Source organism: Mugil cephalus, chromosome 8 (assembly GCF_022458985.1).
Source record: "Mugil cephalus isolate CIBA_MC_2020 chromosome 8, CIBA_Mcephalus_1.1, whole genome shotgun sequence".
NCBI lineage: Eukaryota > Metazoa > Chordata > Actinopteri > Mugiliformes > Mugilidae > Mugil > Mugil cephalus.
The window spans coordinates 20577082-20591255 of record NC_061777.1 but is presented as its reverse complement, the minus strand read 5'-3'; the positions used below and the strand labels follow the sequence as shown (position 1 = coordinate 20591255).

General features: G+C 43.3%; 1 protein-coding gene across 1 annotated transcript; it reads right to left on the bottom strand.

Moving 5' to 3' along the window:
• Nucleotides 1–532: 532 nt before the first annotated feature.
• Nucleotides 533–14025, bottom strand: lrrc75ba (leucine rich repeat containing 75Ba). Its single transcript, XM_047593052.1, has 5 exons — nucleotides 13742–14025; nucleotides 13147–13605; nucleotides 10378–10506; nucleotides 9415–9527; nucleotides 533–2846 (listed from the first exon to the last, which is right to left on the bottom strand). Exons 2-5 carry the CDS (start codon nucleotides 13426–13428, stop codon nucleotides 2240–2242), a joined length of 1131 nt encoding a protein of 376 aa, XP_047449008.1. The 5' UTR covers nucleotides 13429–13605; nucleotides 13742–14025; the 3' UTR covers nucleotides 533–2239.
• Between the last annotated feature and the right edge of the window lie 149 nt (nucleotides 14026–14174).

The following is a 14174-nucleotide window of genomic DNA, read 5'->3' as shown; positions in this document are numbered from 1 at the left end:
AGCACGCAATCAGCATGGAGGAAACGGTTATATTACAGGGAAAATAAATCAATCCTGAAAGGAAAAGGTCAGATGATAAGCTCCTGGTGATTTTTAGGGTGGGCTCAGTTGCCCTGTCACATGGTAGTTGGACCTCAGGGGGTGTGACAGTCACACTGTGCCCTGACCTTATAGGAGCCACCTGTTGCAAATGCCACATTACCATGTCTGGCAGCAGGAACAAAAGGTTGCCAGGAGAGGATCACGGATAGGGCCTCATGCGACGACCACCCTGCCTCTCCCTGGCAAACGGCGGCAGCTCAGGCAGCACACAGGGACGCAGATGATCCTCTGGCTCAGGAACGGGCAAAACACTCCAACAATCCCAGACAGCATGACCCGAGCTGATTTCTTTTATTGGCCCGTTTGTAGACTAATCTGCATAAATAAACCTTCTGTTTGTTTCCGAGGGCAGCCGCAGGTTGACCTTGCTTTTGCAACCGATTTTTTTTTAAATTGTAGAGATAGCCATGATAAAAGCAGACACCGCTTCTTGGTTTGAATCGGCTTTTTTAATTGGCAGTCAGTGTTTGGAATGGGACAAATACACACAGGTTACAGCAAGGAAAAAATTGACATTGACACATGTGACATAAACTACAAACCAATTTGACATAAATTGGTGCCCGCTTTCACTGTAAATTACATTCACTGCACTATTTTCTGTTTTATTGCGTAATCCTATCAGCCGTGTCCCCTTGTTGTTTACCGCTCATGCTTACAGCGGGAGAGCTCATTATTAGAATTACTGAGTCAGACAAGAGACAAAACACCAAAACAATGACACAAATAATTACAACAGCAATTAGACACCGAACTGTTACAAACACATATAACACACATTAAACATTTATTATATATATTGTGTTTTTAATGATCCCTTCTAACAATCATGAGCCATTTGGTCATCGTTACAACCTAAAGAGGTACTGGATACTTTCAGCTTCTGATTTGCAAATATGTGTAGTTATAAACACAGAGTATATTCTATGGTGGAACTAAAATATCAAAAGAAAAGTGCCTTAAAGTGCAGTGTTGTGTTTGCTCAGTCTAATTGAAATATTATGTGCTACCGTAGATGGATTATAACCCATAGATAACAGTCGTGGCTGTTTCTCATAACAAACACGGGGCCACTGAGGTACTGCATCAATAAATGGCAATGACGACGTATCTGTAGAGACGAACGGCAGTAGGAAGGGCAGTTTGGGCACTGCTCTGACTCAGTGGCCCATATTAGCAGTTGGCTGTAGTGTCATAAATGCACAGAAACACTGTGGTGATGACTACAACAGCTCAGTAATTACAAAGAGGTGAATATCAGCATTTAGGCAAATACAAAAACAATCAGTGACAGCTACCCATTGTTAAGTCCTACCTGTTGTCTTCTAAGATTGCTTTGTTCACCAAAGTGCACAAAAATAGCCCGTGGAAACACAACAGAGCCATGTTTTGTGTCCTCATTTACATCTACACAAGCGCTGCGTGGGTATTCACAAGTGGACATTTGGAAAGGGGGGGAAAACGCAAAAAGTCGACCTAGCAGTTTTGCCGGCGTCACGTGATGGGTCGTCGGCTGTATAGTCTGTTGAACTTGTGTCATAGCTTTTGTTGAGAGATTAACAGAGAACACACAATGTGGAGCTAGGCCCTGCCTGCCAGAGATAGTCTCAGTCCTGGTAGAGAACCCACTGGGACCCACTGTTTCCAAACTAACTCGAGGTTCACTTCAGCTACCGCAGGGATGCTGCACCTCCATCCGACTGACTGATCTAAATCTCCTTGAGATTGGCTCCTCAGCTGCCACTGTCACACAGAGAGAGAGAGAGGGAGAGAGAGAGAGAGAGAGAGGGGATAGAGAGGAAGAAAGAGAGAGGGAGCCCTGGGTCATTAACTCTTCCAGCCCCCCTCCAATGAAACCGCACCTTGCTCCCAAGAGCACCATCCACCAACACAGTAAGTCCGCCGTCGTGGCCGTCACTTCATTGTCACTATCTTGTCTGGATTAACTCAGAGATGGTTAGGAATAGCTTGCTAGCCGTGTCAGGACGCGAAGTTCACAATGTAGGCAGTGGTCTCCCTCATGCCTCAAAGGGTGACTGGGCTCGTGGTGTGAGGGCAGGAAGGCGAAGGAAGTAACGGAGTGCTGTGGGACATCATTTCAACCACAGCTGAAAGAGCCTCAGAGAGATAAGACCCATCACCTTTCACAGTAGTGAAGGGTGAAGTCCTTAGAGAGCTGCTTCTGCCCTAATCCCCACGGCTCCAGCTCAAATTTGTTCGCCACATCATCCTCGTCATCCTCCACCTCCTCTTCCTCCTCCTCTTCCTCCTCGTAGTGGCTGGGCTCTTCTATGGAAGTCTCCAGGTGGTAGCAGTAGGGTTGGCCCTCCGTGTACTCGTAGATGGTGGGCAAGCTGCTCTTTAGGCTACAACGGCGACGCAGTGCAACTAGCAGCGGCTGAGGCATGGTAAAAATGTCCACATTATTGCCGAGGTCAATCCAGGCCAGGCTGGAGAACATCTTGGGGTCCTTGAGCATCTCTGTGAGGTCTTTGAGTATAGCCAGGGTGAGCCGGTTACCGTTGAGAGCCAGGGTGCTGAGTTTGGGCAGCGAGGCCAGAAGAGGCAGTAGAAACTTCAGGTTCTCATCTTGGAGCTCAGTGAAGCTGATGTCCACAGCCACCACAGTGTCTCTGTTGTTTTGGAGGTAGTAGGCAACTTGACGGACATCACGGCTGGACAGAGGGATACCGGACAAGTCGACAGATTCACTGGACAGCTTTTTCTGCAGAGTTGTCTTGAGACTGGGAACATGAAGAGAAAGAGAGCGGGGTTAACCAGATGACACTTTATCACGAAAAACACCTAAATTAATAGAGGTTTTAGCTGGAGGGTGACGTGTGAGTCCTCTAAGTGTGACTTGGGAACAAGGCCGTGGTTTTATGTTGTGCTTCCTGTGTTGTATAAATGAGGGGTGACTGGTCCAGCTTGGAGCGGAAGGCTGACACAGAGACTCCAGCATGTGGGGATTTACTAGTGTTAACACAGAAGCCAAAACATCCCAATGAACCAGCAGCTTGAGCTTAAAGCTCGGAGGGCCAGGAGCACATGAGCTCCTTATAGCACATTTTAGGAGATGAAAATCTAATAGTAGATCCTTGGATGCTTTATTTATAAGACAAGAAAAAAAAGAGATGCCTGTTGATTATATGATCAGTTGATCAAATATGATGAGGGTTTTTTTGTGTCTGCATTTATTTGTAAGTGCCGCAGAGTGTATCTCTGTATGGTAGAAGCAGTACATAAAAGTAGTATATTACTGCAAAATGTACAATGAATTCCTGCCATTAATTAAAGATGAAGTCATGTGGACACTTAATGAAGCATCAGTTAAATATTGTAAACTGGTTTGGTCCCTGCGGCTGATGGTATTATATGTCATTCTGAAGCATCAGACACAGCCTGTTACTGCTGTAGCTGCAGGAGCTGGAGCTGGTTTAAACTGCTTCACATATAGTTTCATAAGCTGAGCTCGACAACAGTGTCCTAAGTTTTTGTATCTTTTCTTTATGCTGCATTGTAACTTTTATTGAAATATAACCACGTGAGAGACTGAGAGACAAATGTCAATAGTTGGTGGAGCTGCTAATCTGACATGTGACCCTAATTACACACCAGGTTTGAACGCCGCTGGTTTTTAACCTTGTGTAAGTGTTCTAACACTGTGTACTCGTTATAGCAACCATTGTGGTCCCTCTAAAACATAGTTGAGTTAAAGTATATAGAAGAAGAAAATGAAAATACTACACAGGACTTGAGCAGATGTACCTTACACCACAGATTTTAACAAAGAAGACATCCGGCACCTATTGTACACTATATAATTGTAAATCTTCTATCTTCACTGGCATTTAAATTATTACATGGAGTAACGGTGAATTATTAAATGATGGTCCACTAGTACTCATTATTCTCATGAACTCACGCTAACTTGATTGATGCGTGCAACATATTCACAATATATCTCGCTTTAATCACCATGAGTCAAGTACTATTTTGTATATGTTAGTAAATATTTTGTACCCTTAAAAGTGTCATCAGTCCTGTCCATTTTATTTTTACCTTTAAAATCACACTCCAAGTGCAGGGGAAAGTCTGTGTTCTAGTTTTATCTGCAGTTTTGTTCCATGTAATGATTAATAAAGCCAAAGTCAGTCATAGTAGGGAGGTTTATTCACTGCAGGAGTACAGATTATTCTGTGCAGGATATCTGTCTGTTTTGTTGACTAATACAAGTAATACAATGAGGACTTGACGCTGAATCTGAACATAAATGAGCCCTTTAAGTAGCATTAGCTACTATTAGCTACTACGTTACGTTGCAGCTGAAGAATACTTCTGCATCACATTCAGTACACAGTCGCTTGGCCCTTTGTTTTCAGTCAGTCCCTTTTACTGGTGTCCATCTCTGTCCCTCGCCCCGCTTCAGGAGGCCACGGTGTGTTTAACTTGAGCTGTTACAGAAGTGGCCTGTAACGCTGATTCTGTGTCAGAGTGAATTAAAACATCCTTGGGCGCCCCGTGACTTACTGTGACATCCACTGCAGTACCTGTCACTTGTGATGTTTTGAAGTAGTTTTTTTTTTTTTTTGGTCACGTTGAAAATGCATGTGCCCTCAGGGGCCTTTGCTGCCTCCTTTTCACAGCAGGTGATGGGTTGATGAGCAGAAAGATTTGTATTAATAGAAAAAAAAATAAGTATAAGATAAGGCTTAATAAGTTTAACCTGCTGTTGAGAATAAAATCTATCAGAAAAGGGCCATTTGTCAAGGCTGCTGCACCGCTGTTAGAGTCTTGTGAGTCACAGTCCTCCCTTTCTCTATTGTTTGGTCCTGGAAGCCTTTTATGTGACAGAAACCTCATCTTCCCCAGAGACACAAAAGTCCTAATGGCCACGACAGAGGCTCCCCTGCAGGTGTGAATAGGTTTTGAGGAGGCACAAAAAACTGATGTGTCGCATGTCCTCTCTGGAAGTCTCATTCATCCTTCCTCCTTATTAATCTGATACCAGAAAATATGAGTGTGTCACTATTAACTTTGTGGAGGTGTTTTTTTTTTTATATCCAATATAAAACCGACAATGGTTTATAGGTGAGAAATCTAAAAAAAAAAAAAAAGGTGCGGAGATGTCTTGATAATGAGTCAAATCACATTTGTCACCAGTTGCTGAATAGAAGTTTAAAGAAGCAGGCGGAGAAAAAGTAATTCCTGTTTGCATGAGGTCTAATAAACTGAATCCAGTGCTAGCATAAATCAATATTCAATATCATCAATATTTTACAGTGCTTACCAAACTACATCACAATCAAGTGATCCAATAAACACCCATTACGCAATTAAGTAATCAATTAAATTTAGATTTTATAATGAACCCTTTTATTAAGTATTCCCACTCAAACACAAGAGGCAGAGTGCTCCTCTTGTCTCCACATGGCTCATCAGCCTCCAGTGCTTTGATATAATGACAGTCTTTGAATTGAGATGATGCGAGCTGAGATGTGTTGAAAATATGTTTTAAAAAATAAGAAAAATGATGCATTTCAATTCTGTTTAAATGAATGCGACGACCTGTTAATGGTTAAAAGGGGCCATCATAAAAAACCCATCTTCCAGACGTTCAATTTCACTTTAGCACTCCCCTGGGCAGTTACGGCATCTTTTCTTTTTCTTTTTCTCCTTTTTTTTTTTTTTTTGCAGAGTCATTTATGTTGAAACTTTGCTCTATAATTTATCTCAGTCCTTTGATGGGTGAAGTACATCTGCATGAGATGAGCAGTCAAATCACATCTGCTCCTTTCCATGACGAATACTTTCAATTCATTTTCCGCTGTGTTCTGTTCATAAGAGCATATAGAGGAGTGTGCACTACTGCAAATTATAGATAGAAATCACACCCACACATGCACACACACACACACACACACACACACACACACACACAGAGTCACCATTGCATTGTCCTTCATGCTGCATGGAATTCAATCTCACTAAACGATAAAGACAGTTCCTACACATAAACTTCACTCTTGGTTTTTTGTTTTACTTCAGGTGAGTGTGAGGTCGAATGAGGCTGATGGAACAGACGTGTTAACACCGTACACAAAAAAAGGTCACCAAAGTGTTGGCAGTTTTTACGCTCAATGAAACTCCCCTTAAGGTGAGAACGCCTCAGCAGCATTTCTGGGTCACTGCCTCAATCATGAAATGTGGAGAGAAAAAGAGAGAATAGAGTACCATATATTTGTTGCCAAACTCAAATAAACTAGTTAGTTAGCTTAACAGGATTAGTGAGATCCAGGTATTAATTCAGTGTGGCATTTCAGTCAGAAAATTGCGTAGGGTATTAAGAGCGGCCGGTGTACAGTGCTAATGCTGGATAATGAAGGGATGAACAACAGTGGAATTAAAACGGACTGAGCTGCTTCTGTTTCCTCCGAGTAGAGAGAAACCTCACAGAGCTGGAATTGTTGCGTGGATGAGGGCGGTTTTCCGGCAGCTGAACAAAGATGGAGGCTAAAGGGAGGTGAAATCCACCCTAAATTGATGATTACAGCATGCTTTTCTTGCCGAGGTGGCAGTTAAGTCCTTATTTGACAATGGAATATTTTGGCATTTTGAAAACTCTGCTCACATGTCTAAGTGGTATTATGAAGCGACGGCCATGAGATGATTAACGTAACATAAAGACTGGACACCAGTCAGAGCTCACATGGTCTCATTTCTCCAACTGGAAAGTCATTTTTCTGACTTTGGTGAGTTCATGTGGAAATTCCTATATTGCATGTTAATCGTAAAAAAAAAGCAAAACAAAAAAAGTCTGTATTTGCTCTAAAGTATGCCGTTCGTATAGAGACGGACGTGCAGCCTGCCAGTGAGAAAATTGTAACATTTTCCAAGCACTACGATTCCTTACGCCCATCCTATATCTGCACATAAAACAAGATGGTTAGACTTTCCAAGTTGTTATTGCAGGTTGGAGTGAAGGGGCCGTCAAGTGAATTTGTCCAGCTGGGAGCTAGGGTTTCTCATTATTTAAACACCAAATAAATGCACAAAGTTCTCCTGGCATTATCTGTAGGTAAAACAAAAAAAAAGAAACAAATTTGCTGCCCAGATCTTTTTTTTATATCTCCTAAATGAGCTCTAACACATTAGTCAGTGAGCTTTACAGCTGCAGATAGGCAGGTTTGGTCACCTTCACACAGAGACGGGCAAACTGCTCTGTCTATTCTCAGTATTAACACTAAGCTAAACTGTCTGACGGCTGCAGATTAACATATTCACACTGACCATGCGGACATGATGCATTACTTCAGACAAGACAAGGTTCCAAAATGTCAATGTGTTTTTTTAACAAACATAAATAAGCACAGAACGTGTTACTACTCAGCTTGGCATCATTTCTGTCAGAATTTAGAATATTACTTGTCAGTTTTTATAAAACTGTTACCAGAAAACAATATCTCCATGCATAGGATCTGTCGGCGGAGTCTTGTTCACAGTCGGCAGCAGACTGGCCCTGTCTCGTCTCTTTCAGGCTTCGACGGGAATTTGTTCCCATGAACACAACAGCAGGTGAAGCTGTCAGGGCTCCCAGTGCACACTGTATTAATATTCTGTTTTAGGGTGGATTTTTGTTTTAATGATTTATGTTGCTCTTGCTGTCTCAGTCAGTGTCAGCCTGTCTCTCTGTAGCTTTATGAAACCAGAAACATGTCAAAATAGAAAAAAAAACATTTGAGCTATAGGAATTTAAAGATCATATATCTGAAAATGTGCAGAGATGCTGTCTGTGTCAGTTATATCTAACTAAACTAAACGTCGTCTAGCACAACAAAGCCTTTCTTGTACAGCTCAGTGAAGCATCTGGCCCTCCAGATCCCTGTGAATATGCCTTAGCTTTTCCTCCGATTCTGTGTGTTGATACCTGCGATGGAGACATAATGAACCTGTCTGATCTCAATGTGCTCGCATGGTCTCCCTCTCAGTCCAATCATTTTCATTTCTGGAATACGAATGCATTATTTGCAGTGGCTAGCCGGCTGTAGAATAAGCAATTACAAGAGAAAGAACTATGATAACCCCTTTTCTTTTCATGGATAAGATTACCAAGCAACAACTAGGCACACAAAAACTCTGTCTGTGCACAATCTACTAATCCTCTATTCATCATTTACACATCAAAAGCAATCCGCTCTTTCATCAAAGTAAGCACAGTTATATTTTTACATAACCCTCCCAGCTTTCATTAAGCAAACAGATGAAAATATTAGTTGCCACCTTTTAATTGAGAGTAAAAACCCAGAAGCAAAACACGCTCCCTATGAGGACATACGACTAACAGCTGTGGTTACCATAGGGAACGCTGGTTAAATACTGAGCTTTTAACATACAGTAAGACCAATCTGAGTCCGATCCATATTAAGTACTCAAATTGCCTTCCATGGAGATTCATAAAGGCTTTTATTTTCTTACATATTCTCCTAGACCATATATTAACTGTGCGACTGTATTAAATACTATAAACAGCCTTTCAAAGCTAATGTAGGGAGGAGAGGGTCGCTCGTACATTGGCTCCAGAAAACCTGTGTTCTGTATCACAGAAATGAACCGGACCAACTCCATAACCCTCTCTGCAATATTTTTCACTTGACACTGTCTATAGGAAACCTTTGTCTTTTTTAAACGCAGCATTCAGTGTCAGTGCAGCTTGACCGTACTTTTTTGGTACGGTATTATTTGGTGGTGAATGGAGTTGGTGGTACTGAATGATGACCTCCTGCTAACACCTCACTAGGCACATTGCATAATTAACAATTTTTTGTCTGACTGACTTAACAGAATACTGATGAATTAGAGTTCACTGCTACATCAACAACACAGCAGAGATGTTTAGGCACATGATTTTGACTAGGCAACTTTGTTTTGACGCTAGCCACCCGCTATGAAAACAGAAGAAGAAGTTGTCTTCTCGTTGCTATACGTAACAAAGAGGAGTAAGATGTTTGGACAAGGACTTGGTCTTGGTTTATGGTACACTACAAATAACTACAAATGATCAAGCTGGGCTGAAGCCCTATATGGATCCAATTTGATTATCTTAAAAATGCCTGGATCAGCCCTGATACTGACCAGGACATCCCTAGTTACCAAGAGATTCCTGTCAGGTCAACCGGTGACCAGCTCTGTCCTATTTCAAAGTCAGCGGGAAATATGGAAATCTCTAATCCTCGACATGGAACCCGACGCTGTTCTCCGTTTCGTGACGCTGTCGATTTATTACAGACTGAATGTCCGGACAGAAAGGCTTACCAGGCCTGGGATTTCCGTCTGGACATGCTCTGCCTCAACCACTTTGAGTGCGGGGTCAGGTGATAGATTAGCTGTCGGCAAATCTTGTCAGAAGACTTTATAGTGTCCGCATCCTGCAGAAGAGAGCAGAAAGAGAGCGGCTAATGGTACAGAGAACAAAGGGACTGGCAGCAGTGAAGCAGCACCTTTCAATATGATATGTTCTGCTTGTGTGTGCAAGAGAAAACATCTTTACAAAACAATATATCGCTAATACAGTATTACCGGGTTTTAAAACCTGCAAAGTTTCATTCACTTTCAAAGAACGTTTCAGCAGTTGCAGCAGCAACAACTTTCACCTGAACAGAAAAGGAAATTGTTGCTCCTATCGAAGCTCTGACCTACTCTGGAACAAAACGCAATTTAGCTGTGCTGTTCTCGAGCGAGAAAATGTAATCAGGACCAACACGCAGCAGTGGGAGAAACGCAGGAAGAACACGGGAGAGGCGAGATTCAACACATACGCGGGAAAACACTAGTAGCTGCAGTTCATTAGCCGTGCCATATTGTAGCTGCTGGTGGCTTTTTTCTACATCAAAATAAGTCACTATTCACGGTTTGAAGATCAAACAGAGTTATACCGTATGTGAGGACCACACACCGTATACTCTGCACCATTAAACCTGACTATCTGAGGTTTATCACTTGCTGATATTAACAGCTGCAGCAAGCAGTTTTCCACGATTCAACCTGAATGAATCCTCTTTCTAGCTCCTCAAACATGTCCGCACGTGTTTTTTTGATCACCCGTCTGTAGAAATGTAAGCCGAGATTATTTTTCAGTTGAACTGGTGAACCCATTACATCACAAATGGAAATCAAAAGGGAATGTTATTTTGTATTTTTCCTCATGCAGAACGCTAATGTCGGGGCGGATTTTTGTAGATGCTCCATCAAAGAAGAAAAATGTCGCGTGTAACTGACCTTCTTGGGACACTGCATCTCTCGGGCCAGGCTGAGCAGCAGTTCATGTGAGATTGGGTCCACTAGATTGAGGAAGGCGGCGTTTTTGTACAAGATGTCGTTGAGTGAGGTGCCTTCCAAACCCAGATCCTACCAAAGAAGAAAGGATAAGAGGAATCATAAACACAGTAGGATGGAGTTGAAACCATTAATACTCTACAGTGACAGTGTAGCTGTAGTGTGGCAAAAAGCATCACAGAATGAAAGGTTCCCTGCTGTATTAAGGGCATCACGACTTAAATAAAAGAAGGGTTTTATTTTAAATATTCATTAAAAGAGACAGAAGCGTTTTCATCCACCGTAGGGAGGCAAGATCAAGAGGAAGTCACTGGGAGTTCTGTTTTAGTATAAATAATGACGCCTTCATGGCACCGAGGCACGGTACATATTCCAACATGTCACAAGTCTGATTTCATCTGATCTGATGTAAACACTATACATCCACATCCACCATCCTCGACCTTTCAGACCTCTCCTGGAAAAACTCAGCCGCATGTTATTTCAAATGACATTTATATAACTGCTTATAGCTTCTTATGGCGTTTCTTCACCTCTTAAATGTGGCGGTGTCATATCAAAATGTTACACTTCTTTTCACATAAATGCATCCACCAGAACTGACAGCTGTCATCGCAGCTTACTCACAGACCTGCCGGGTCCAAACACAACTGCAGCAAAACCAAATCAACCCAACTAAAAAAGAGACGCGCATTGAGAGACGAGCAGCATTCAGCAGCCATGTGTACTGAACTGTACTCGCCTTCATCGACGTGTCTGAGCTCAAGATTCAAATGAGGCACGCTACTATGGCGAGCGTCTGTGCAGCATGCAACTTTAATGAGAGGAGACGGCTTTTGAGACACTGCATACATTGTGCACACACCTGCGCGCGCACACAAAGGCGCATCCGCATTTTTCTTCTCAAACACAATCAGCATTGATTGTAATAGACAGTTCGAGTGGGAGGTTGGCAGCTTTGTATTTCTGGCTCCCCTTTTAACAAGGGCAACGGTAAACACAGACTGAGGAGGAGGGGCGGGAGGGGGGCTGCCTTACTGAGAAACAAGGTATAAAAATATCTCCATTCTGTGTTTAGACACGATCAACTGTCATGTGCGAGCGTGACACAAAGCCATGAATCCTTCCCACTTCTGCAGCAAAGCTTCAGATCTTCTTCGTATCTGGAGCAGAGCTCGCAGTTACAAACCAATTAACTTTGTCACAAACACCTTTTAAATTCTGAGAGCAGAATCTCTCAGACATCTGCCTGCTTGCAACGCTGCAAGTAAAGATAAAGGAAGGCTCGTTTAATAAAAGTAGAGCTCATTTACAGGAAGTGAGTCCGTGTCTCCAGAGATGTGGCTGTCATGGAGCCTAGCCTGGCCAGTTTATCTCCTTGGCTTGATTAAGGAGGTTCCACTCTCTCCCGTGTCAAGGCTTCAGAGTAATTAACACTGGATTGCTTGACAGCTAAAAGACAGAGGAGGTCCCAGAGGGCAAAAAACAAATGAGATCACCGGGGATACTGTCACATCTTCGATGCACCTACATAGTCTTTCGCGTGTGCTTCAAAGCTGCATATGCCACGGCAGGTGAGAAGCGGCTCTGAAAGCAAACCTCTAATTAAGAGCTAACGCAATTTACCCAGTAGTGTAGTTGAGTGCAGCATATTCTAGATCATGACTGCAATGCCTTCTAGTAGCTATTATACCGGGAGAGCAAAAATTGCCTCCAGTTCATTGCAACGAATGCTAAATGACCATGTCAGGTTCACCAATTACTTTGTTTAGAGGATAAAGAATAAGATGAAAACTTCAGTGATTTGGGCCTGAGTGACATTTACAATTTCAATTTATTTAAAGAATTTCATCGGTCAAGGAAGATAGGAAATGTCTGTGCACACTGAAGAAAGCACTATAAAAACCTTTTGGAGATGAAGAATATTTTGTACTGGGGAACACAGGACTTCAGGGCTAACATTGTTGCTGCCAGAGCACAGGCCATTACACACGCACACACACACACACACGGAGAGACATTAACAGTGGGGAGAGATGGAGCAGGCAGGTCTTTCTAATGGGAGCATTAGAAAACGGCCAAAGAGGAGGTGAAATTCTGGCTATAGAGGAGGAAACAAGGACAGATGTAGAGGCGATGGGGTTTTATTCGTGTGCAGGGGTTGTGGAAATGTCCAGATCCCATCCAACATCCAGAGACAGTGAACATAATGCAATGATACACAGCACATAGTTGGACCATTTCCTCATTTGCAGGTAATTATTTTACGTCTGTCATCACGGTGCACGTTTACCCACAGTGAGAGTGGTGAGTCACAGTTAAACAGTGTGTCACGGGTACAAGGCTCTATGAGTGGCCTACTTTCTATGAAAACAAACGCTCCAGGAGGAGGAAGTGAGGCCACACATGTAGAGTCACCTTAAGGGGAAAAGAAGGGATGAGCTGGGATGGGGTCAAAGGTCAGAAGAAGAAGAGGGGGGCTTGAGCACATCCTGCAGGGGAAGACTGAGGCACCTGTGGCACTGCATAATTTTGAAACATGCATAGTGCACACAACATATGAAACATATGAATTCACGCACATGAACAGTCCATGCTTCTTTTCCATGTGTTGGCGGGGAGGAGGAGGAAATGTGTATGGAGGCATCAGCGTCAAAGCAGGCACATACTGTATGCAAACACTTGATCGTGCTTCGTGCAGTTTCTTCTTACCTTCCTCAGTAATTTGAGCACGTCGGTTGCTTGCTCTATTCTGCGGTCACGGAGCAGCTTCTGTATCTCCTTGATCCACGCGACTCGCCTCATGTACGGACTGTGGTTAGTCCTCCGCAGCATCCCAGGCAGTTTGTCTGATTTCAGCATCAGCGCAAACAGAAAGTCCCCGCCGCCCCGACTGCCCCTGTCGCTCTCTCCACCGCTGTCTAGAAGCTTGCGTCGCTTTTTGGAGAAATTCTCATTGTCCAGGCTGCTCTGCCTGCTCAGTCTGGAACCCATGGTGTTGTTTTTCTGCAGATGCAGGCGGCGTGTTGCGTTGCTGCTCGGACAGTATTACCAAAGACAAGACAAGCCCATGATGAGTACCAGTTTTTCAGCCAGCAGATGCTCCTCAGTGGATGGAAGAAAACAGCGCCGTGTTGTCTGGCGCTGCGTTGCCGCCTGGCTGTCAGCAGACTAGGGGTGCGATGCAGAAATACACAATAACAGTGAACTCTAATTCATCAGTATTCTCCCTTGCACTCGTCACGCACTGCTGTTTTATCTTTGGTTTTTTGTTTTTTTGTTGTTTTTGTTTTTTTTTTTCACCCACCTCCGGCTACGTGTGCCCGGCTCGGATGAAGAGGATGCTCCGGCTGCTTCATCCTCCGGGCGTCTCTGCTTTACGCTCCTGTTTAGATTTGTGCAACGTGGAGCGTCCGACCAATCGCAGCATCTGCTGCCTGCTGCGCGCCTCTCCTCCCAGGCTCCCGCAGCTACAAGGGAGAATAACAATATTCAGTGATATCAGTGTCATATTTAATAACTAGCCTATCTAAGGAAAACATGCATGACTTTAAAAAGCCCTCTGAATATCCAAGTTTCAGGTCCTTTCTGAGTATTCAGGGGGGTGTTTTTAGATATATCGCTCCAAAAGAGCTAAAAGTTTTCTCTCCAGCTGGCCAAGTATGTGCTTAGCCAATGGCCCAGTGTAAATATGAACTCCTCTTTGGGCATTCATGGTGTCAGATGTTGCATGAGCTGCC